The 23672-nt window shown below is 40.1% G+C and overlaps 2 protein-coding genes and 1 long non-coding RNA gene across 13 annotated transcripts in view; 2 read left to right on the forward strand and 1 right to left on the reverse strand.

Moving 5' to 3' along the window:
* Window positions 1-8966, reverse strand: part of PLEKHH2 (pleckstrin homology, MyTH4 and FERM domain containing H2) — a 55397-nt gene extending 46431 nt beyond the window's left edge. For 2 of the 4 annotated variants that reach the window (XM_071739458.1, XM_071739462.1), the window contains exons 1-2: window positions 8812-8939; window positions 4194-4323 (exon numbers count right to left, since the gene is read on the reverse strand). In XM_071739458.1, the coding sequence (XP_071595559.1) occupies window positions 4194-4316 (123 nt within the window). In that variant the 5' untranslated portion in view covers window positions 4317-4323; window positions 8812-8939. Of the gene's footprint in view, window positions 1-2064; window positions 2152-4193; window positions 4324-8811 lie in introns of all 4 variants that reach the window. The other 2 variants (XM_071739459.1, XM_071739461.1) reach the window with 2 other exon arrangements.
* On the forward strand, window positions 1473-8534 carry LOC139794218 (uncharacterized). Of its 2 annotated transcripts, XR_011725027.1 has the most exons (7): window positions 1473-2169; window positions 4935-6001; window positions 6135-6316; window positions 6439-7263; window positions 7638-7860; window positions 8030-8291; window positions 8413-8534. It is a non-coding gene; the product is annotated as an uncharacterized lncRNA (long non-coding RNA). The 2 variants fall into 2 exon arrangements; XR_011725026.1 differs by lacking the exons at window positions 1473-2169; window positions 4935-6001; window positions 6135-6316; window positions 6439-7263 and having other exon boundaries at window positions 7270-7860.
* Window positions 8967-9037: 71 nt separating the features above from the next.
* THADA (THADA armadillo repeat containing) overlaps window positions 9038-23672 on the forward strand; it is a 166607-nt gene continuing 151972 nt past the window's right edge. For 2 of the 7 annotated variants that reach the window (XM_071739456.1, XM_071739457.1), the window contains exons 1-10: window positions 9038-9811; window positions 16595-16694; window positions 18222-18316; window positions 18735-18865; window positions 19646-19794; window positions 19953-19985; window positions 20809-20861; window positions 21723-21909; window positions 22537-22631; window positions 22897-23117. In XM_071739456.1, the coding sequence (XP_071595557.1) occupies window positions 16616-16694; window positions 18222-18316; window positions 18735-18865; window positions 19646-19794; window positions 19953-19985; window positions 20809-20861; window positions 21723-21909; window positions 22537-22631; window positions 22897-23117 (1043 nt within the window). In that variant the 5' untranslated portion in view covers window positions 9038-9811; window positions 16595-16615. Of the gene's footprint in view, window positions 9812-15109; window positions 15185-16594; window positions 16695-18221; window positions 18317-18734; window positions 18866-19645; window positions 19795-19952; window positions 19986-20808; window positions 20862-21718; window positions 21910-22536; window positions 22632-22896; window positions 23118-23672 lie in introns of those variants that run through there. The other 5 variants (XM_071739451.1, XM_071739453.1, XM_071739455.1 and 2 more) reach the window with 5 other exon arrangements.

A 23672-nucleotide genomic window follows, 5' to 3' on the forward strand; every position in this document is an offset into this window, starting at 1 on the left:
CTTTGCTTGTCTCCACGAGTTCACTACAACATTAAAGTTCTGGTAGCATTAATGCTGAAAAACACTCATAATGCAAATTTCCTGAACTCCTCAACCACTGAGATTCAAGGATGAGTATTTGCTGGACTTAGAAAACCTAGTAAATAGTTTTGGTGGGTTTTTTTGTGTTTTTTTTTTTTTTAATTAGAACACATCTCTTAGAAGAATATACTGAAGACTTTCCATGTTGATTGTTCATTTATTTGAAGGGGCATTATAAAATAAAATAACTTTACACAGGTATTTAATTTACAGCATATAAAAATATCTCAATCCACTGCCCAGATATATTTAGAAAAGCATATAGGTCACAGACACAAATACTGAAAAAGGACAGATTTAAGAAAACCCTTATTTTGAAACTAGTTTTAGACTAAGTTATAGAACAAATGTAATGGGAAAAACCTTCCAGTTTCTAGCAGTTTCTAACAAGTCATACACACAGTATAATAGGATGTTAACTCCTTTTCCTGATCCACTGTCTTAACGAGATACCTTTCAAACACAAGCAGAGAGAATTACCACCAATTAGTTTCTCCTACTTTCCTGTTGAGACCACCTGTTTTGTCATAATATCACTCTCTGTTTTCTACAGCAATTACATACCCGTGAGGGTTTTATGTCTGTCACACCATAGTAGTGATTTCTGTTGCTGTTTTCAGGTAGAACTGTCTGGAGCTATTGTTCAATGTTTTAGTATACATTCATAGCACACAGATGACTGGAAACAAAACCACAAATAAAGCCTGTGCTAATCAAAGTAGACTGAGAAGTATTTGTGTGCTTTGCAAATTTGTTTCATCGTGTAACAGGTAACAACCCTGGAAAGTACCTATAAAGACTGACATTAGCTGTATTCTCCTTTCATCATTAGTGTCAGGATACCCATCACGTACTGGCTGATCAGGTCATCATTATTCAGTTTGCTATTTCCCAAATATATTTTTGAGTGACAATTACATGCAGTTTAATTTCAAACTAGTTCGAGTGTATCTTTTCCTTTACAAACACGGAGAATCATTCATATAATTTGGAACTGCAACAATAAAAATATGTGAAAAATAACCAGTGAGCTGCTACAAACGAAAACAACATAGAAATAAATGCAGGTAAGACTTTAGTGCCTGTATTGAAAACTGTTGGGTTTGAATTGTGCAATACTGATAAACCTGCAGATTAATATGATCTGATTTCATTGAGCTCTGACCACACTTTGATGCATACATCTGCCAACTGAGTTTCAGTTTATGAATGAAACATAATAAAAAGTCAAAGTCAAAAAGTGAGAAGGATAATTTTTTCATGAAGTTTGCTAATGCTCTGCTCTGAAGAGTAATATATCAAATTAACTGAATACATGCTGGACCTGTGGTATTCAATCTAAAATACTCCCATTTTTATATCCTGTAAATACTTTGCTGCTCCTAAAATTTGCAGGAAAGCTACAGCAAACTAAAACACGAGGGAAGTAACATGACAAGTTCTTAGGAGTTTTTCATCTATTTTGCAGTAATTTTTCTCACAGATGAGAGAGAATAAGTAATTTTTTTTAAGTAATTTAAATTTTTTTAAAGTAATTGCTTTGTTTCAGGCAGTGTTGAGATTTTTGATTTTTTTTCCCTTTTATTCTGTTTTTTTTTTTTTTTTTTAATGCTGACTTCTGAAATTATATTAATTTAAGAGGGCATTTCTAGCAGTTAAGAGCCTGTAAATACAATCTGTAAAGAAACAAAATAAAGTCAAAGAGAAAGCATTCAAAGTTCTAAAATACTTGTTTAAAAACTAACGATCGTTTTGTGAAGTGCTTTTGGTGAATCTTAACTTTTTGGTTGCCAGAATCTTAACTTTTTGGTTGCTATAATCATCATCAGCTGTATAAAGCATAGGAGCCATGCTGGAAAGTCCCTAGAAAGAGTTTAACCACTTGACTCCCATCCCAAATGGCAGTGATCCAAATGGGGTACAGAGAGAGGGAGAAGAGATGAATGACATCTGACAGCCCCAACTGCATATGCATCCAATTACCTGGTGAGTGTTGCAGCAGAACTATTGTCATCTTTGATGGGTGTTGTCCTCCAAGACAGTGAGTTATCAACTCATCTGTGGGCTTTGCTAACAAGGATGAAGGAGGTAAATACTTTGCCTTTCTTTTGGATGGCATTTGTACAGTTGGTCTCACTTTCAACCCCCAGTATTCTGCAATACTCTTCAATAAGAGTTTGCCATACAGAAAAATTCCAGGATTGGGTACAAGAATTAGATCTTTCAATTACACTGCTTTCTAATAGCAATACTTTTAGTCATGGCAAAGCAGAGATATTTGAGTACTGTCTGTGAAAGTACAATTCCAGTGACATTCAGTATTGTTACACGATGATTTTACATTGCTGTAAATTTTCATGTTCATGTCAATAAAAAAGACCTACTTAAAGAAAGAAGTCTAAGCCAGAAAATACCATAATTTTTTATTCCATTTTTTTTTCCATCTCAAATTGAGGTTTTGTACCTCCATAGAAGATATGGTATGAACAGATATTATGAATAGAAACAAATGATATTCAGCAAAGAATCGAATGATATAGTGGAACAAGCTACTGTCTCTGATGTCTGTAGTAAAGAAATTAGTGGAAGCTATTGAGTGGAATTAGGGAGCATTTGGAAAAGTATGATAGATGAGGGAAGAGTGAGAGCAGCCCTTACAAAGCTGAGTTTTGGTTCACAGAGCTACTGAAGTTCTTTGAGGGGATCAGCAAGGCTGCAGATAGGGGGACCTGGTTTATATAATTATTTGGACTTGGGGAAATGAAGTATTCAAAGGAAACAGTTGGAAGGTAGGAGAGAATGTCCCTCCATGAATTACAAAACTGCCTTAACAAAACAAATTGTAGGTGATTGGTTACTTCTCCCAGTGATGTGTGGCTATCAGTGCAGATCTGCAGACATTTGTCCCAGGCATATTCTGTTCAGTATTATTGCAGACATTTAGTGATGGGCATTGGGCAGTAAAGTGGCCAAGCTGTTTGATAGTACTTTATTATTCAGGATAATAGAATCTTTCTGACTAGGAAGATGTACAAAAAGCTCCTCCCAAATTTAGTGACCAGTCAATAAAGTAATAAATGGTGCATAACATAGAAATTGAAAGGACTTAAGAGTTAGATTGTGGAATTAAGATATTACCTCCATGAAAACATACTTCATAGTTACTTTAGTTGTCAAAGGAAATGTTAAACATAATTAGGAAAGGAATGGAGCATGTAACAGTGTCAGTCATCCATGATTCTTCATAAATACAAAAATACATGGTTTTCCTGCTTAACACTATTTAATTCTTGGTCTCACTGAAATATAGTACAATGGGAATGATTCAAAGAGGGCTAAACGTGAATGCAAAATGTATTTATGGCTTCAAAAGGATAAGTTCACAAATTAGAAGCATTAACATAAATGTATTAAATAGAAGTATCATCACTCTCACATAATATAAAAGGATCTGAATTTTATTTTTCTTTTTTGCGGGGGAGCAATTGATGGGAAATTTAGCTGTAGGAAGAACAGAGTAGTTCTGACAGAATAACTTTGAAACTAGACATCCATTGTACTCAATATTAATACTAACAGAATCCCAAAGATTCTCTGGAGTGTTTTGCCCCTTTTACTCTTTTAATTGCCTTGTTAGAGGAAATGTTGCCAGCTAAGTACAAGGTGATCTTTTTGAGTATGATGAGCCATAGTTGGACATGTCTTCCTACAGGAAAAACAAGTCTGGTAAATTATATGATTCGGTAAGGAATAGTGGGAAAATAATCCTTCTGGATTTTCTCCTCAGTGTTTTCTGTGTCTTAAATCAGATCTTAAAATATTTAGGAAAATGTGTTAAACATTAACTTCAGTGTTGTAAAAGTGATTGCTGGATATGTATTTTTTTCTCTGCAGAAGGGTTGCCTGTGTGTTCTGAACATTTCTTGCTGGCAAATCTCATGTGTCGAATTCTTTCGCAGCCTTAAAACATGCCACATATTTTTTTTTTTAAATGTGCTTTTATTTCCTCCTGAAAAAATCTCAGTACTTATAATCTCAAACCATGACGTGATCAGCCCCCATCATCAAATAAAATAATTTATATAGCGTTAAAATTCATATCCTAGACCTACCTTTTCTGCTAACAATTCTCTGATCTTGCTTGCCTGGAGACGAAACTTCATTAACTGTGACTCCAGAGTTAAGCATCTCTCCTTCCAGTTTACAGTACCTTCTAGCTCTGAAAGTTCAGCCATATTTATGCTGGAAAATGAAAGGGAAAAAAATCACCAGGTCAAATTGATTCTGTATTTCATGTCTGACTTTTTTAATGTACCTACTAACTTATTTTAAGTAATTTTGTAGAATGCCCCTAAATTTTGCACATGTACAACTTCATTAAAAGTAGTGAACATACATTAGCCTACAAAAGCCTTATCATAACTGGGGGATCTCTGAAATACGTGTCAATAATATTTAGGTTTATCATCATTTAATTTCTTAAATTATTTTGGCGCTGCAGTTTTCTTTGATATGCAAAGATACATCACATAATCTTCAGTTAGTGTATATATTCTTTCTTACAGAGAAGTGAGTTTTTGCTAAGAAAATGTCTTTTATAGGTATATCTACCTGAGAGTTAGTAGCACATTCAGTTTTATGTGTGTTTAATGTTTAGCATAGGACTCTTTAAAAAGTGTTTTAAAATTCTCATGCTTATTCAAAATGCCTTGATAATGTAATGCCCTCAGTGAGATGCAAGGGGGTTTATGGTTTCAAATGTAAAGGCAGATGTGCAAACAGTCCCCCAGTGGGTCCCCCACCTGAAAAATAATATATGTATACATTATAATGTAATACATTATCTGCTCCAGATCTCAGGACATATCAATTCATGCACGCTTCGGATTCAAATCTGTGCTTGAAACTACATTTAATTGCTCATGCCTTCTGGAAATTAAGCTCAATGGCCTTCTGGACAAGCACATCTGGAAAAACTATTCAAGATGAGAGCTGGCTCATAACAGTTTGAGTCTGAGAAGCCAAGAAAATCATCTGTGTGTAAGCAGAAGGACTGGGCTCTGTTGAATTCCAACTATTTGTAGACGGCTTAATAGAGAGTAAGTAGATGGCTAAATGTAACCATTCAGTTCAAGTAGTTCCCTTAGAAGCAAAGGCCCTGGACTTTGCAGGCCTCTCTGACCATGAAGATCTGGCTTTGAAAATAAAGCTTGAAGTCCCCCTAAGTATTCAATTTACCTCCAAAATAACAAACAGCCATAAAAACACCATTCGGAGGAAGGCAGCTGGAAGTTCATAACAAACATAAAATTCCAAGTCATAACTTTAGGCTGCATATTTGTCACCTTTGTCATGGACAATGTGACTCTGACAAGGAAAGGTAAGTAGCAATGCTTTTCAGTATGAAGAGAGAAGCTGGCACAGGAAAACCATGCATAGTATATATGATCTCTACACTGCAGCTCCTGACTCAGCATGGATTACTAATCAATGCCTTCGAGAGCCCTCCTCTTAATGACTACTCTTGCCCTTCAGAAGACTGGGATCACACACTCCCCTTCCTTCAGCTGTCAGGAGGCAGCCCCAGTTCCCCTCTTTCCCCAGGCTCTCATTAGCTGGAGGGGAAGGACCTATGGATTTATCTTTTCCACTATTCCTGACACCAGGAATTTAAAAAGGCGAAGTATTGCAATAGAGATCGAAGTCATTAGTAGGATTCCAAAAATTCCTTAACAATGCATTAATATTTTCTAGTTTTAAATTTTCAGGAACTCAAATTAGTCTCGTCATAGCTAAGCAAGTGGAAAACTCTTAGTGTATCAAACCTTCCTTTCCTTTCACACACCCTAATTTTGTGTTCTTTTCAGTCCGTATCGTCAGTTAGAAGGTCAAAGTGGATCACCATAATCACTCATGGAAGGTAATTGCTCCATTTTTGACTCCTCTGCTCCCTTTCCCAACCCGTCCCTTCCTCTCTCCCTCCCCATCTTCCTTCTCCTTCTCCATCTCCTCTCATCTCTTCTCTCCTTTTTTCTCTTTTCTTGGTCCTGCAGGCTATAATTCAAGCTGTTGACCCTGAGGTTACAACCATCCCTATTCAAGAATCCTCCATTCAGGAATTCCCATGGAACCACTGGGATTTAAGCACATTATTAAAATAGTTTGCTGAGCTGATCCTACAACACCTGAATTCTAAACTTGAACCACACAAACACTTTATCTGCAAGCTCTCTGGGTGAACTGGGTCTTTTACCGTTTTCTTCTTTTAAGCTTGGCAGAAAACTTCCTGGACTGTCAGGGAACCAGCTTGCTCACTGTTATCCTGTCCCTGATCCTCACTCTTCTCTCCTTTTGCAGAGTCCTCACATTCAAAGAAGGAATGTGGCACTTCCAAGCAGCAGCTTCTACTGCTTCAGAGAAGCAAAACTTTCAGCTGATTTGGAAAGAAAGCCTGGATTCTGCTCCCATAAGTAAAAGGAATGACAATGTCCTATTAGTCTGTTTAGGATTTTTTATGTTGTTTTTCCTTTTGTGAATGATTACAGCTATATAAAATAGAGATTAACTCTAGCCAACATCTGGTTAATAGTAGGATATTACAGCGTTTGTGTCTGTAAAAACACAAATGGATCAAATAGTGAAAGAATTTTTGCTTTTTCATAGGGTGCAATATTACTGGGTGGAGTTAAAAATGTTTGTCTTTCAAGAGACAAAACATTTGAGTAGATGGATTTCTGGCAGCAAGCAATCAGTTCAGCCAAGTAGTTTCTCAATGTCCAACTAATTAATATTCCACTGTATAAACATTACAGATAAAAAGCTTGAAAATAACTGTTTTTCTTGTGGGATGTTTGTTAGACATTATAATAATATACTTCATATTTTCCAACAAGCCAATGGGTTCTGGAAATATTTACAGGCACATAATACACTGTTTACAATTGTGGAGTGAATGATCTTGCTTTGAATCAATGACTTCCTGTTTCTCCTTTGATTTCCCAAGGGAGGAAAAAAATGAGTTCATCTCTCTTGGCTTAAGAGTACTCTAAATCAGCAGTCGAACCTACACAGAGTCCTCTCCTTCTTCCTGCTCCTGTTCCATCATAAAGCTCTCCGTTTCTCCCCCAGACTTCAAAAATAAAATCTTTTGAAAAGTTAACTAAAAAAGTGCACACTAAAATGGTAAGTTTTAATTATGTCATCAAAAATTAATTGAGACAAGTTTGACAAGTTTGGAAAGATTAAATTCGTCTCTTTAAAAATTAAAGTTTATAAACTGCTTCATAGGCTTAATGAAGTCAGAATGTCACATTCTCCCCAAAAGGGTTGATATAATTTCCTTTTCTTTGCCATCTGCTTGGAAATTACCAAAACACATTTCAGGAGGAAGGTGGGAAGAATTTTCTTTTGAAGCACAAAAAAAAATGTACATATTCCTTAATGCACTGGCAGTGTTGTCTTCTGTTTTTAACAAAACATTGTGTTTAAATAAACACTTCATATTCTGTATGTCCTTTCTCTGCTGGAGAAATCTTTCTTCTGTCCTGTTTCAATAGGAGGGAGATTGCACACACAGTACATGGTGGGGTCCCTACACCCTCCTCCAATGTTCACCAACCCAAATGGATTTGGACCACACCTCCCAAATTTCAGGCATCCACCCTTTTTACCCAAACTTGGCACTGTCGTAAATTTTTGGAGCCTTAAAGGTTGGACTGGAGAAAGGAAATGATGAGACACAAAGTGGACCTGTTTGGGAATCAAGGAAGTCATTCTCAGGTTTGTTGCTGGCCAGGGCCCTAACTCATGTTGAAACACTAGTAACTTTATTTTCCATTTGACTCATTTTGCATAAGTCTGTGCAAATAATTCTGACAAACCGTAGCCTAAGCTATTTAAAACTTCCTTCAAAATATGATTTATGAAAAGTTTTTCTGCTGCCTCCTAGGTATCAATGAGGCTGTTTCTGTGAAGCAACGCCTGAGCCAGGGCTCTCCCACTCCAGCACCGAGCACAGACCCCCCTCCTTCCCGAGACCTCTTGATTTCAGGGGCCAGGCTGCCCCCTCCCAGCTCATGTCTGAGCCACTGCCGGCCCAGCAGCTTCCCAGGGAAACGGCAGAACCGAAGGGTGATGACAAATGTGTGTGGCAACCAGCATTAAAGCACAGACCATTTTATAGCCTTTTCCCCACGACAGCAATTTTAAAGGTCGCAGTGTGACATCACACTAGACAGGAATGTTTCATTTTTACGTTAAATTTAAAAAATAACTTAACTTTGAAAGTTTGTTTGGGATTTGTGTTTTTCTTGCTCGTTCTTTTTGGGGCAGGAGGGATACAGCAATGGCACTGCCAACCGGACCAGAGGAGCCCGGGCCTTAAGGGACCTAAAGTGACCTAAAGCGACCTAAAGCGACCGCAGTCCGGTCAGTCTCCTGCCGTGGGGACATCGCTTTACCCCTTCCCCCCCACCCCCCCGAGGTACTGCAGTGACACCGCGGTGACCTAACACAACGTCACCCTCTACCGTGACGGCTCCGCATGACGCCATCCGACGCCCGTCGGGGCCGCCCGGGGGCACCGCGTCGCCCCCTCCCGCCGCCGGGGAGCGACACCCCGCAGCGGCGCTCCCGGAGCCGCCCCGCCGGGGGCGAGCCAGGGGCCGGTCCGGGCGCTGCGGGGTCCCGCTCGCAAAAGAAGGGAAGGGGGCAAAGAAAGGGAGGTCAAACCTGGCCGGCCGTGGCTCGCCGCGCTGCCGCCGTCCGGGCTGTGGGGGGTGCGGAGCCGCGGCTGCCCGCGCCCCTCGGGCGCCCGCCCCACCATCCCCGCGGCGAGCGGCGCGGGCGTCTGAGCGACGGCCGCGACGGCCACTGAGGAGCGGGGTCCGCCCCCGGCGGGGCGCCCGGGCGGGGCCTGCGTGGATCGGCGGCGGCGGGAGCGGGCGGGGGGAGGTATTCGGAGCCCGGGGGCCCTGCCCTGGAGGGGGGTGAGAGCCGGTCTGGGCCGGCCTAGTGGTCCGGAGGATGTGGTGGACTGCTCGCACCTCTGTCCGTTGGGTTCTGGTTTCAGACTGGAAGAGGGTAGATTTAGGTTATAGGCGTTTGGAAGAAATTCTTCATAGAGGGTGGTGAGACTGGCACAGGTTGCCCAGGAAAGTTACGGCTGTCCCCCCCATCGGAAGTGTTCAGGGCCGGGGTGGATGGGGCCTTGAGCAGCCTGATCTAGTGAGAAGTGCCCCTGCCCGTGCAGGGGGGTTGGAACTGGGTGATCTTTAAGGTCCGTTAAAGAATGAAAGGAAAGTGGATGGGGTCTGGCTGGAGCCTCCGGGCTGCCCTCCCGAACCAGGGCATGGCCTGGGCTGTGTGGTGAAAGGTGGATGGAGCCTTTCCAACTCTCCTGGACAGTAGATCCAAGTCCAACCTCTGCCTCCCTCGTTGAGGGGGGCAGCCTGCCTATAGCCCGTTCCCCATCCCAGTTTTCTAAGTTCCTTTATGAATTACTAAATCTTCCTCTGATTTTTTGTCTTTCTGTGGGGAAGACTACAGGATGCATCTTCTTGTCCTGAAGTTCGTCAGCTCCAGCCTTAGACCTTACAGCCATTTACATTTTAACTTTTGTGGCAAGTCATTTGTCAAGTGTAAACCTGAGGGCTGGAACCGTGCAGTCACCGGGGCAACGGTGGGGATGTTATGGGATGAACAGGTCTGGCAGAGCTGCTGTGTCCGACAGGTAATGACACTCTGTGTTTCATTACTGTGATGAAGCAGCAGGTGCATGGGCTGGTGAGTTGTGTTGGCAGCAGGCTCTTCATCCCCTCTGGTTGAAAACACCCCTCAGTACATCTCAGGAAACCAGCCATCTCAGTCACTTTCAAAAGGCTGCCTGAAGGATTGAAAAGTATTTGGAAAGAGTAGTTAATATGTTGCTTGGTTGACACATACAGGCATCTTCCTCCTATACACACTGAATTGGACTGAGACTTGGGTATTGTATTTTGTTTGAATTATGATTTAGAGAGCCAAAATGTTATGCAGGCTCTCCTACTGCATAAACACACTGCACTTTACCCTTCCTGGGTTTATTTCTAGCATAGGTGGTCAGAGTCATCTTGTGTAAACTGCTCTTTGACAAATTGTCTGTGAGTCAGTGAAAGTGCAGGTTCTTGGTTTGTTTTTGTTTTTGTTTTTTTTTTTAAAAAAAAGGCCTTAGGCCTTTGAAGCTCAAATATTCCCTATCTGGTTATACACAGAATTACAGAATTTAATTTTTTCCTATTCGGTTCAGTGCAGCCTCCAATTTTCCACTGACAGTGACCTTAAAGTATCCAAAAAACTTCACTGTAACTGCTTCACTTTCTGGTACTTTCTGAAGTGCTTCAGGTATTTTTAAAAAACACTTGTTTCTGAAAAAAATATTAAAAACATGATTGGTGTATATCAAGAAGTGAATTGTTTTCTCCCTGGTGCCTATAGGGCTCGAGTTCAAGCTATATGAGAAACAACTGAAAAAACCTCAAACTTTTCAAACTAAAAGAATAAAAATAATATTTGGTTCCTGGCAGATGCTATACAACATGACTTTGTATTGGTGTTTAATGAAAACTTTGGACATATAATTTTCTTGAGGAGTGACACATTCTCTCTAGATACAGCCAGGGCTGTGGAGTGTTCTAATTCTGAGCTCACTGAGCTAAAGCAGAGCGTAGGCTACGTGAATGGCACGCCTGGACCGCAAGAGGGAGAGCAAAGCCTGTTCAGTAAGTGAGTGTTTCTTTCTGTTTGTTTTGTGGGTTGACATTTTCTTTGGCCTCAGATAATAAAAATGCTCTGCAGTCATGCAGCTCTCCATACTGGTACATAAAGAGGCTTGAAAAAATGTTCTGAAAGAGGTAACAGGGATATTGAGGGTTTTCTCTGAACTGCCCCTGGCTGAAAAGTATGTACAGGTGGCAAGAATTTGTATTCAGTTACTGAAGGAAATAAAATTGCTGATAGAACAGCTGGGACATATAGAAAATACACTTATGTTTAGTACTTAGATTGCAAGAGGGGAAAGCTGTAAATCTTCCAGGCAAATGTGGAAAACTGTTTTACACGTAAGCACAGCCTCAGGAAGACAGTTGATTCTCCTTGCTGTTGTCACTGATGGAAGTTACATAAATCTTGCAAATACGTGCAGAAAATGCAAAAATCAGATATACAGTACTCTGTAGAAGCAAACTGTAAGACTAGCTATTTACACCTTGAGATGATCATCTGTTATCTGGCTCACAACAGAAGTTAACCAAAATCAAAGTATCATGAAATATTTGCCTAATATGAACTCTAAATAAAAGCCTCTATATGTGGACTAAAGATGTGTGGGTTTTACCACGCTGTAAAGTCAGTACATAAGTGACTTTAATACAAGAAAGTAAGTTCTGATTTTCTGGTTGTCTTAAACAATAACCTCATTTCTTTTAAAGAATTAGGAATAATGTATTGCAAAATATCTACTTTAGAGCATGGAAACTAATATAAAAAATGCTACTAGCTCTGTTACAGATATGTTCAAGTCTTTATCAAACTTGCAACTAGAATGTAAATTTTTGGGGCTTATGAGTATGTAGAACATGATTCTGACATGCTGGATCAGAACCTTACCCCCAGTGTGACAAACTGAGCTTGTTCTTGTTCTCTTTCACATAAACATTTAAGTTTAAGTATTTTAGGCTGGTATGTGTGCCTACAGTTGGAAAATATATTCCAGAAAATATCTTGTGATCCCAAAATCTTGGAATACATAGTGTCTTCTTTAAATTCATGCCTGTGTGGATACTTTGAAAAGATGAGAAATATACTTGAGATTTACAATAGAGGATGAGTTCCCATACTATTTGCAGTTGCAAAATGGTGATATAAATGAATAGATCATCTTCTGGTGCTGTTCATATTAAGTAAAAAGTGCTTAGTGTTTCATGGGAAAAAAAAACCAAAACAGTTGTAAAGGTTTTATTTAAGTGGAGGAGGGGAAGACAGAAAGATAGTTCCTGTTCAATTAATGTTATTACCATGACACGTCTTAAAATATTACTCTTTCAAGGCTATGTTTTGTCTTTCAGGGATAGAAAAATAGCCTCTTATCTAAATAGCCTCTAGTATCTGTGCTTTGGTGCCTTTGAATGGAAGAGTGTACAATTATTTCAGTTATTAGTAAAGGCTTTTTCTGCAGAAAGAAAAACACTGGGAGAAGGTCTGCAGCTTCCCTTTAAAAGCACAAATTCTTTTTGATTGTTTGGCGCCGCACAGTGGTTAAATTCTATATTGCTCTAAAAGTAAATTTTTGAGAATTTTCAGATTATAATCTCATCCTTTCCATCTAAAATAAATTAAAAAAATAAAATATTCTGTATATATAATGTATATAGGCTTTATAGACTATATACTACATATGGGCCTTAGATTAAGACTAAAAATTACAGCTCAAACATAAGGATTTCTAACAGCATGGATTAGAGTATTTCCTTCAGGAGGGGTTTTCACTAGGGGATGTTGATTTGTCAGTAGTGTAAAGTCTGTAAACATAAACCCACCCCTTAAAAAACAAAACAAAACAAAAATCAAAAAGAAACCACAAAGCAAAGTTGAAACCAAACCAAACAAAAAAAGAAAACACCTCTGATGGATTTCAGAAACTTGCTGAGATATCCCAATAAAAATGGCTCTACTCAGACCCAGGATTCATCTAGCTTGGTATCTAGTCACTTGACAGCCAACCTCAGCCAGTACCCAGGAAAGTTGTAATTTCCCCAGAATACTGAGAATACTGTCCCAGTCTGCAGTTGCTTTGTGGTTCAGGGACTATGTGAGCCAGAAATTTTGCATTTTGAAACATACTGGTTTCTTTCCCCTCCCCCCTTCTTCTTTTTTTTTTTTTTTTTTTTTTTTTTTTTCATTTCCCTCCTACCCCCACGATCTAGTCCAGCTGCTTTTGAACAAATGGAGTTTTCAAGACATAAGACACACAAAGATGATGAGCTCTGTAGTGTAAATATCAAATTTTGTTTTGGATGAACCATCTTGTTTAATTTGATGCCTGTTAATTCTTGTACGGTGAAAAATTATAGGAGGCATTTCTGTCATATTCAGTTTCAGTACTTTCAGATTGAAGTTACTACACCCTCTAATGGCTTCCCATTCTCTTTCTACCTTTGGCCATAATTCTTACCCTATCTCCCTCCCTCACACCTTTGGCAGCCCTACTATGTTCTTTTTGTGTAGGGATGAGCACGGCACACAGTGCTCAAGGTGCAGGTGAGAGAGGCATTAAGATGCTTTTTATTTTGTTTGTTATTGTCTTCCTAGCAATTTTTTGGTCTGTGCAAGATCTCTGCTTTTAGACACGTAGCAGAGCACAGCCGTAATTCAAGGGTCTGTTATTCCTTACCACCAGAACAGGAATTATGAAAACAGAGTGATTTAGCTGCTTTTCGAGGTAGTTAAGCATAATCACCCATCTCTGGTGAGCTGCGTAGAGGAGGTACAGTGTGTTTTAGTGTGAGCTAGTTCTAAACAAGTTATTTTGGATACTGGAAACGTGGGGCACTGGGAGACCAGAATCTGTGGGTCTTACACGCTACTGTTTCATTTCTTGAGGGACATTTTGCTTTACACTGTGCTACAAAGTGTGGATTCAGGTTGTTGCTTGTCAGCTCCCTGGCACTGATTCATCCTCTAACTGGAAAAACTTGGGGAGAGTAAAGCACTTTTAGAAAGCAGAAAGTTGCTGTAAAGTTATCCCTAGCGTTACAGAAAATGAGCTGGAATATGCTGAAAATGGTTCACCTTAAATTGGGGAACCTGTAGGAAGAGGAGCACACAAAGTGTAGAATGTGCAGGTATTGAACTGAGCACAAGGAACTGGGGACAGAGCTTAGCTTGTTGGAGACTTTCCTTAAACTAGATGAGGATGCATTCCCTGATTTATCTGGAAGGTTGAATCACATATGAGCATTCAATCTCACTTTGAGATGGAGATAGTCAAGCATTTTAAAGTGGGTCACTGTGACACATCGTGCCCAGTAATAGTGTCAGTTTTCTAGAAATGGGTGAACACAAGGTGGAGGTAAATTCAACCAACAGAGAAAAACCTCAAGTTATTTTCCATGTGTTTTGATACAGAACCTTTTCTCAGGTTCCTTTGACCATTACGATGTTGAGAGTCAGAAGGTGCTGTGAAACTTAGGTGTTAAGGGGGAATCCAGGAGTTTGGTCAAAAGTCCTGAAAGGACTAATGGACTCCTGCTGCTTTAGATTGCCAAGATTATTCTTCTGGGGGAAAGTCAAGTGGCAAAGGATGTTTTTTATTATATTTTACACCTTTTCCATAGGAAAATCAAACTTTCCTTAAACTCTAATGGAAACATGACTGCTGTGTTGAGCTGGCATTTTACCACAACCACTTTTGCAACAACTATTATATCAGGTGCAAGGTTTCCCTTTTACTAGATACAGCTCATGGGTCGGGGATAACAACTCCACTTGGTAGACAATAGTTTGCAACAATTTGTAAATTATACAAGGCTTGTCAGATTTGTGAAAGGTATGTGACATAAATGTTGATCATTTAACAAAACTAACCCCGTTCTGGCTAAAAATTAAATGCTTATGAACCAGAAAGTGACTTTTTGTTTTTGATTGTTTCTGTTAATTACCTAGCAGTTTAGGTGCATATTGGTTTATCTTTTGTTTAAAAAAAAGTATTTCTCAAAGACACCCGTCTGCCCGCTGCTGCCTCTGACGCCAAGGAGGACGCTCCGAGGCCTGCGCAGGGAGAGGCCCGTGCGGCGGCAGCTGCGGCTGAACCCCTGCGGACGAACCCCTGCGGACGCCGGGCAGCCGCGCCGCCTCTCCGGGTAGCACCACGCCGGTGGGTCCCGGCGGGAGGAGGAGCCCGAGCCCGCTGCCGGGGTTCCGCCGTGCCGGGGGCGGGGAACAACCCAGGAGCGGCCCCCTCTTCCTGGTTGGCCGCGAGTGGCCCCGGCCCTCTCGGGGCGGGACGTGGTTCCGGCGTGGCGGCGAATACTGCGAAGGAAGCGGTGCGGGTGGGTGAGTGTCCTCTCGGGTGAGGGGCGGGATGCGTTCTCCTCGTGTTTCCCCTTCTCCTCCGCCCTCTCTCACTGCCGTGCCGCCGTCTCCATGGAGGGGGCTCTGTGGCCGGATGCAGCCCTCCCGCTGCCCGGGCCGCGCTGCCGCCCATCGCGAGGCACCCGGGGAGAGCGCCTGAGGAGGCGGCCCGGTGCGGCCCGGCCCGGCGGTGCGCTGGGAGCTGCTGTGAGGCTCGGGGCTATTTGGGCCGATTCAGTCAGTCAGGGAGAGCGTGCAGCAGTCGCATGGCCGCGGGGCCTGGCTGCATCTTCCTCTGGGGCGTTGTAAGCCGGGCTCTTGTTCGCCCGAGGCGGCACTGCCGGGTTTCCTATCCCGCCTGGGCACCGGCGGGATGGCGGGGTGCTGCCGCGGGGTGCCCGCTGCCTGAGGAAAAAGGTTGAGACATCCCCCTACTCCCCCTTTGTTTTAGAAGAAAATAAAAGGAGTTGTGGCTTTTTGATCACTATCCACTGGGACGAGGTAACAGATCAGGGGATATTAGTGCGTACAAATATGTGAAGGGGGGGGGGTTGCAAAGAGCAAGATGGAGCCGGGCTCTTGGAAAGGACGAGAGGCTGCGGGAACAGGCTGGAACGCAGGAGGGTCCCTCTGAACATCAGGAAGCAGCAGGTGTGGTGTGAGGGTGGCAGAGGACTAGCGCAGGTTGTCCAGAGAGGCTGCGAATGCTCACATCCTTGGAAACTTTCAGCAGGCCCCTGGACGGGGACCTGGGTGACTGGCTTTAGGTGGCCCTGCTGGGGCAAAGGGGTTGGACCAAGTAACATCCAGAAATCATGTCCAACCCCAGCTGTTCTGTGCAGACGACCTTCTAAGTCAGTGAAGCTGTAGTGCACACTGAATTGCCATTACCTTAAAGAAGGAAAGTTAATTGCTTTTTGTGACATCCATTATGGTGAACACAGAACTGGTTGGTATGTGCTAAAGTGACATAGCTGCTTTGCTATGCGGTTCTAAATTTACATTAACAGAAGTTAAATGAGTTTTAGACCATAAAACAGAGCTAAAGTGATTTTGTGGGGTAACTGCCATGCTTCTGCATGATATTTTCAAACTCTGATCCAGGGCCATAGCAAGTGCAGTAAAAACTACAGTGAGATAGTTTCTCAGTCATCCAATAAATCCTGAAATCCTGTTTTCTATGTCTTTCATCATGTGCCATTAAGTCTGGGTGAGTTTAGGACTTGAAAATGCTTGAAATAGTTGAAGTTGGTAATCTTGGGAAAAAAAATAGCAAAGACCATGCAATAGAGAGTATTTCAGGACAGTGAGAAGACCATTATCATAGGAAGTGTTTGTTATTGCATTTTTAAAACAATTTGACCTGTTGCTTTTGGTTTTTTGGGGTTTGTTTTGTTGGTTTTTTTAGCAGGTATCTTAGTCAGCTAAAATGGTTTTGAAGAAGAAGAAGAAGGAAATTCAGGTAGATGCATTCCTTCTTGATCAGCAGCAGCTTGAAAAACTTCAGAGTAAGTTGGGTGTTTTTCCTGAACTAATGTGTAATGTGTTTTTCTGTTAGAAGCATGTGTGTGAATTGTTACTGAAATTAATTTGTATCTTTCTTGTATTTCCGGTGATTTTGTTGTTTGGGTTTTCAGTGTTTGCTCTTTTTGTGGTTTGTTTTTGTTTTTAATGATTAAAAGAATCCTTTAGAGTACCATGTCCTTGGTTTGAAAGCTCTTTGCTTTGTTTTATCATTGGTGTGAACGTGGTGGAAGGTCCCTACTTGTGATTCCACTTGCAGGCCTGTAATTCAGTGCTACCTGAATTACTGACCTTAACAGAATCATAGAAAAGAATCATGGAATCATCATGGTTGGAAAGAAACTTCAAGTTCCAGTCCAGCCGTCAGTCCTACACCACTAAATCATGGCCCAAAGTGCCACATTTACCCGTTTTTGGAATACCCCCGGGGACAGCAACTTCACTGCCTTCCTGGGCAGCCTGTTCCAATGATTCACCACTCTTGCAGTGAAGAATTTTTTCCTGATATCTAATTGGAACCTTCCCTAGCACAACTTGAAACCATTTCCTCTTGTCCTATCAACACCTGCCTCATTACAGCCTCCTTTCAGGTAGGGGTAGCAATGAGGTCTCCCCTCAGTCTCCTCCAGGCTAAAGAGTCCCAGCTCCTTCAGCCTCTCCTCCTAAGACCTGTTCTCAATAGGTGAGATAACACTGAATTTCAAAGAATCACAGAATGATTTGGATTAGAAGGGGGATCTCTGGAGATCATCTTGAGTGTATTTTCCCATTTTTTGTATTTTCTGTTGTTAATTTAATTAAAATATACTGTTCGAAGGTGGGGTTTTTTTGTTTTTTTTTTTTATTTGTTTTTGAGATAAACTGTTAGTGATTTTTGCTTAAAAAAACCCCAGCAAACAAACCCAAAAATCCAAACTAAAAAAGAGTATTACAAGATTTGTATACTGATGCTACTATGAGGTGCTCCTTGTCTTCTAGTCAGTTGTGATGAGGCCATACCTGGAGTGCTGCATCCACTCCTGAGCTCCCCAGTGCAGCAGCAATACAGACTCTGGAGAAAGTTTAGCAAAGGGCCAATAAGGTGATGAAGGTCCTAGAGCATCCCTCCTATGAGGAAGGGCTGAGAGAGGTGGGGTTCTTCAGCCTGGTGAGGAGAATGCTCAGGGGGAACTGTGTGCCACAGTCCTGGGCAGCCTGCTCCCCGTGGCGATACCTTAGCAATGGGTTTGGACCATACGACCTTCAGAGGTCCCTTCCGGCTTCAACCGTGCTGCAGATTGGTGAATCTCGGCTTCTTGCAGCTATTATGTTGCAGTGAAACTTTCATCTCATTTGTTAGAAAAAAAAATGGTTTTAAGTTGTAAGGTGACTGAAGGGATTGTGGCACCAAAACATTTACTGGAACAGCAGACCTAACAATTAATCTGTGATTTCTTGTTATATAAATTGTGTATTGTTTATACCACGTATTGAAATTTCTTTCTGAAAAGAGACTCTGCTTTCAAATTTAGGGTTTTCAAAAGCTGAAGAACAAAACCTGGCATCTCTGCTTCTGCACTGTGCACAGCTGAGCAGTGGCATCCAACAGATCCAGTGTATTAAACAAGTAAGACTCCACTGCTGCTAGTGTGTTTTGGTAACTGACAGTGTGTCATGTGCTGGTAATGACAAATACAGTTCTAAAATAAACTCCGTAGTATCTTAAACATTCCTGGGAACAGGAAAAAAGGCAGTTGTTACTGCTGCACATGCATTAGGTGGAAATGTAGCCCTAGTACTTAAATTAGAGCTACAGTTATTGAAAATGATGGAAGGCAGTGATACCAAGTTGTTTTTATTTTATATGTATTTATTTTTAGTATCAGTGTTGTTCTTGGAATGTTGATTCAGTAGCTGAAATGCAGCAGGATATGGTAAAGAGAGGATAGTTTTACACAATGTACTTGGATTGAGAGGGAATTCTGCCTCCTGATGATGAGAGTGTATCCAAAGTTATTGTTGATCGTGTGTTCTGTTGATTATAGATCATACCATTGTTAAAGAAGATGGATCAAGACTCTGCATGTGATCCCATGGTTAAAGCTTGTTTGGATATTTTGGGAGAAACATATTTTTCACTGGGTGTAAAGAATCCCTTGAAAAAAGTATTAGCAAGGTAAAAAATTGAATACTAAGCCTTTTTTTTTTCCCCCCCCAAATGCTCTCCTTACCTAGAAGTTACTATTTTGTCACGCACTACAAATTGTTGTAGTTTAATTGCTGAAAATCTGTGGTGCTAATGTGTGAATATGTACTACTTTTCTTTTTTGCTTAATTAAAAAAAAAATAGAAATAATGCAATACATCACTGCATAAGTAACTTCAATGTGAAGTATTGTTTTGATCGATTTAATTACTGGAAAGACAACATAGTGTGTAATTAGTACTTTGAATTTTAAAGTCCAGTAGTAAAGTAGAAATTTAAGATACTCCTTAAAAGTATTTTAAAAGAATCTCAACTTTGACTATATAAAGAGAAGGCTGTCATGACTAAACTCTGGTTTCTTGTGCCTACTCTTATTGCAATTGTTTGGTTTTTTTGTTTTTTTTTTTGTTGCATTTCCTTGGTGAGTTTATTACAGCCTTAACATTTTTGACATCCAGTGCTTATCTGCCTTCATTGCTATGTCTGAAAACATTTTTTGTCCCACTGAGAGAATCAGGGCTTCCAAACCCCTGTTCGGTTACACGCCAGAGCTTTATATCCCTTTGACAGGTTTTCTAGCTTCTGCAAAATTAGAACCTGTGTGTTTATTATAAAACAAAAGATGTTTTCATGCAGGAAGAAACATCTATCTGTTACTGGAGCTTTAGCTGAAAGGCACTGACTTTAGCCAAGCGTGCACTCAGCAGTTCAGTGTGAGCTCACTGCTTGCCCTGTTTCTTACTGTTTCAGCTCACTGAACAGTCTTCCTGAGGAGTTCATAACATTAGCTGTACAGAGCTTTATGTGCTGCCTTAGGGAAGAACTGAAAACCACAGATACATATTTGTACAGAAAAGTGCTGGACAACCTTGTTTCCTGCTTGGAGGACTTCAGTTTGGGTATGATGACATTGAATTTGTTGTCTTTTGTTTTAATTTGCTCAGCATTGGTTTGCATGTTGATGTGGCACCTAATAGTAATGTTTACATCTTTATCTGTGTAAAATATATAGAACTGGCTAGTATGCACTAGTTGAAATGTATTTTTTGTCCTTTAGGTAGAGCAACTATTAAGAACCTGCTTGAAGAAGGTAAAATTACATTTATAGTACAGTAAGTTCCAATGTAGCTTATTTGGGGGAGGGTTTTGTGTGAAGTCACATGAAGTAGGCATAAAGATCTCTCATATCTGTTTTTCTCCTGGTTAATTTTTAATAACTAATAGCCTCATGTGATACTTTTTGGTCAGATTTTCCTTTGATTTGTACCTTTAATTTCCAAGGGTCAATCTTGCTTTGTTGAACAGCTCTAAATACAGATCTGGAAAGGTACCAGTGAGTGATTCTTAAAGGGCTGGGGCCATTGATGCTACTTTATATGAAGTATTCTTTGTCCTGTGCCTCATGAAGAAATTGGATGTGTTAACACTACTCTGTTAACAACCAGGCTTGACTATAGCAAGCCCAAGGCTGCTGTAGCTATAATTTTGTTTGTCAATTATTTGGCAGAAGTTATATGGGATAACTGGACATACTCTGCTCTCACCGTGTGAATACTGTTCAGTGTTCACAGCTTTGTGTGGACCTTTTATGGCTGCTCTGTCTTTAGCTCTTGGTAATTTCAGCTTTTCACTGAGGAACTGAAACTCTTAATACCTTATAGGATTAGGCCAAGGGGGTTGGAAACTGTCATTTTGTACCAGGTTGCTGCACACTGGCTTGAGCTTCTGCTTTATCGTGGCATCTTTGGATCTGCACTGTAATTTCAGTTTAATTTGTTTATGGAGTGGAAGAAAACTATATACACAACTGTTTATTGTGTCTGGATATGATGTGTATGTGTGAGTGCTTTGCTGCAATTTTTTATATTCTATTTCTCTTTCAAATAAATTCATACCATAATTATTTTCCATAGTTCTTCAATTTCTGCAGAAGTCAATACTTGACATACAGGAAGAAAACAGGCAAGTGAATTTTATCTGTATTTTATCTGTTTTTCGTTCACTCTTGCAAGATAATCTAGTATAGTTTGGAATATCACTGTAATCATACACTGATGAAAGATGGGGATATCATTTTACAACGATACATGTTTTAAATAAAAACTGATTATGAGTGTCTTGTTGTTTGTGGCTATACAATAATATAAGAGAGGAAAGGAGGGAAATTAGAGCCTGTAATATTTAAGACACTGATACTCTTAGAGCTACCAGTTTTAAGGGAGGCCTTTGCATTGTGGTTTTGCTATCTGCACTGTGACTGAACACTGTAATTAATAGATACTTACTAAAATCCAGGTAGAGTAATACTCTTCCATTTTCCACAGGTGTTTAATTCAGTGTGGATATTCTGTTTAGTCTGTCACAGCAGTGACATAAAAGTGCTTAATGGAGTGTTTTGTACATTACAAGTTTACATGTTGTCTGTTTCTATGTTAGAGGAAAGATAATCAGAAATATTCTTTGTGAATGGATAAACACCTTAAAAATGGGAAAGGAGCAGCATTGTGTTCTGTTGATCTTTTTTGAAAGTTTCTAGAGAAGTTCAGCTCTGCTCATGCAGAAGCAAATGAGTGAAAATTTGTCACAGGAACCTGCAGAAACTGTAGTAGAATTTTTCATTATGTTAATTAATTTTATTTTAAAACACTCTCCCTTACTTTGCTTCTTGTTTTCCTGTAGTTACATATCTGGTCTATTCAGACAGTAGATTTGGTTTTACTGTTAATTCTGTCTGAAGTTGGAAGGATATAGTTCTAGAGAAAATGAAGAGTTGTTTTAATTTCCTTTGTGTGTGTGTGTCTGAATGTTGTCTTTTTTCCCCAGAAAGAATCATGGAAATCATGTTGTTCAGACTCAGTTGATGCATGATTTACTGATAGCCATTAAGGTTTCAATGATGCTTGTACAAAAATTACAAGAAAATATCCAGGGAAGTCTTTGGAAACACCATGAGTCTTTTATTTGGCAAAGTATGTGTAATTTACTGAAAAGCTCCACAAACTTCCTAGTGGATGGTAAGTTTAGTAACATTCAAACCCAAATATTTTTATTAAGTCAGTCTTGTTGTATTTGTAGTGTAGCAAATGAGTTCACCTTGAATGGAAATTGAACTGCAGGAGGTCTTTTGGACACGTATGGTTTGTGCATCTTAATTTTGGAGTGTAGAGTTTAAGTTGTCCTACTACAAAAAAGCAAGGTAAATGCTATTAGTCATAATATGGAAACTAACAGAAGTACTTTTGAGACTCACTGAATGTCTGTGCCTACCAGAATTGTATATATATGTATGAATTACACTGTCAGAACTATTTATTGGTGCACTATAACTGAGTACAGTAATACTGTACAGATATTTTTGTACATTAGAATTAAATATAAATGGCATTAGGCTCTACCAAAGTCCTCCTTGTCTTACTGGACAGTTCTTTATTTTGTATTTGTTAAAAGGTATAAAAAATTCCTTATTACACCGGAGTATAAATTTGTTAGTATTTTCTATCCAGGTGGACACTACAGATTTGTGATTGTACAACTACAAGTAGTCTAGGAAAATTCAATACCATCTTGACAATTTTGATACATGGTTCTAGCACACAGTGTTTGCTGCACTTTAATGTACAATATCTTTCTCTGCTGTGTAGCAACTCTCCTACAAACTGTTCAGACTACCTCAGGACTGGCTGTTATTCTATTTACTAAAGCTATGTATGAACCAGTTGAAGAATTACCTTCTTTGGTAAGTGTACTTCTTTGTTAAAACCTGTCAAATGGTATAGTGTTGTTAATCGTTGCTAGAAATGTTGGGGCTTTGCTGATCTGCCTTCTGTCAGCCTTTTGCTGGAGTGTACATCCTTTATTCTTTCCTTGCTGTATGAAATAATACACCTGGGGTTTGAATTCGAGAAAAACAGTATGGAAGAAATCTTTTCAGATCTTCAAAGATCAAAATAGGTTTTCTCCTGTGCTGAGGTAATGCAATGGGTGCTGTTTTGTTATTGCAGATCAGTGACTTGCTTCTTGGGTCAATAAAACACGCAGGTGTCCCAGTGTGGTTTGTGAGTAACTGTGGGGCCCTGTGTACTGAGCACCTCCCTGACTCTGTCCGGCTCTTCCTTTGCCATGGAGCACTGGCCATGCTGGAATGGAAGAATGGCAGCATGGGGGAAAATGGAGAGAAACTGTTATTAGATATTGCATCAGTCTTGTTGTCTTTGAGTTCAGAGTAAGTCAGCCTTCTGATTTTTATTGTTTCATGTTTGGGAGGATGGGGTTTATATTTTTACTTGTATTTTTTCCCAGCTTGTAGGGTCCTGGTGAAATATCTCTCTGATGTTTTCAGGATAATGATTCTTTTTTCTGCCAAAGATAAAACAAAAAGATGTTGCAACCCTTTCATAAAAGTTTGAAAAGTCCAGTATCTTGAATAATGCGTAGACAGCTCTAAGTTTCAATTTTCTCTTGCATGCTAAAATTAAATATTGATTTTCCAAAGTGTGATTAATTTAGAAAGTACCAGGTGGTAAGGTGTGGCAGTCTCAGTTGTTATGTAAAGAGATCAACTTTATTATTACCTCATATACTTTTAAAAGTGCAGAAGAGAGCAGTGTGCCAATGAGTGGAATACTTGAAGCAATATGAGTTTTAATTTTTTTTTTCTGGTAGCAGGCACTGACTGCTTGCATCTAATGGATTACCAGCATTGCTGGACTGGAGATAAAATGTGTATTTAGTTCAACCTTTGTTCAGGCTATGGAAGTCTATTTTGTGATTTTGTTTT

Source organism: Heliangelus exortis, chromosome 3, assembly GCF_036169615.1.
Source record: "Heliangelus exortis chromosome 3, bHelExo1.hap1, whole genome shotgun sequence".
Taxonomy (NCBI): domain Eukaryota; kingdom Metazoa; phylum Chordata; class Aves; order Apodiformes; family Trochilidae; genus Heliangelus; species Heliangelus exortis.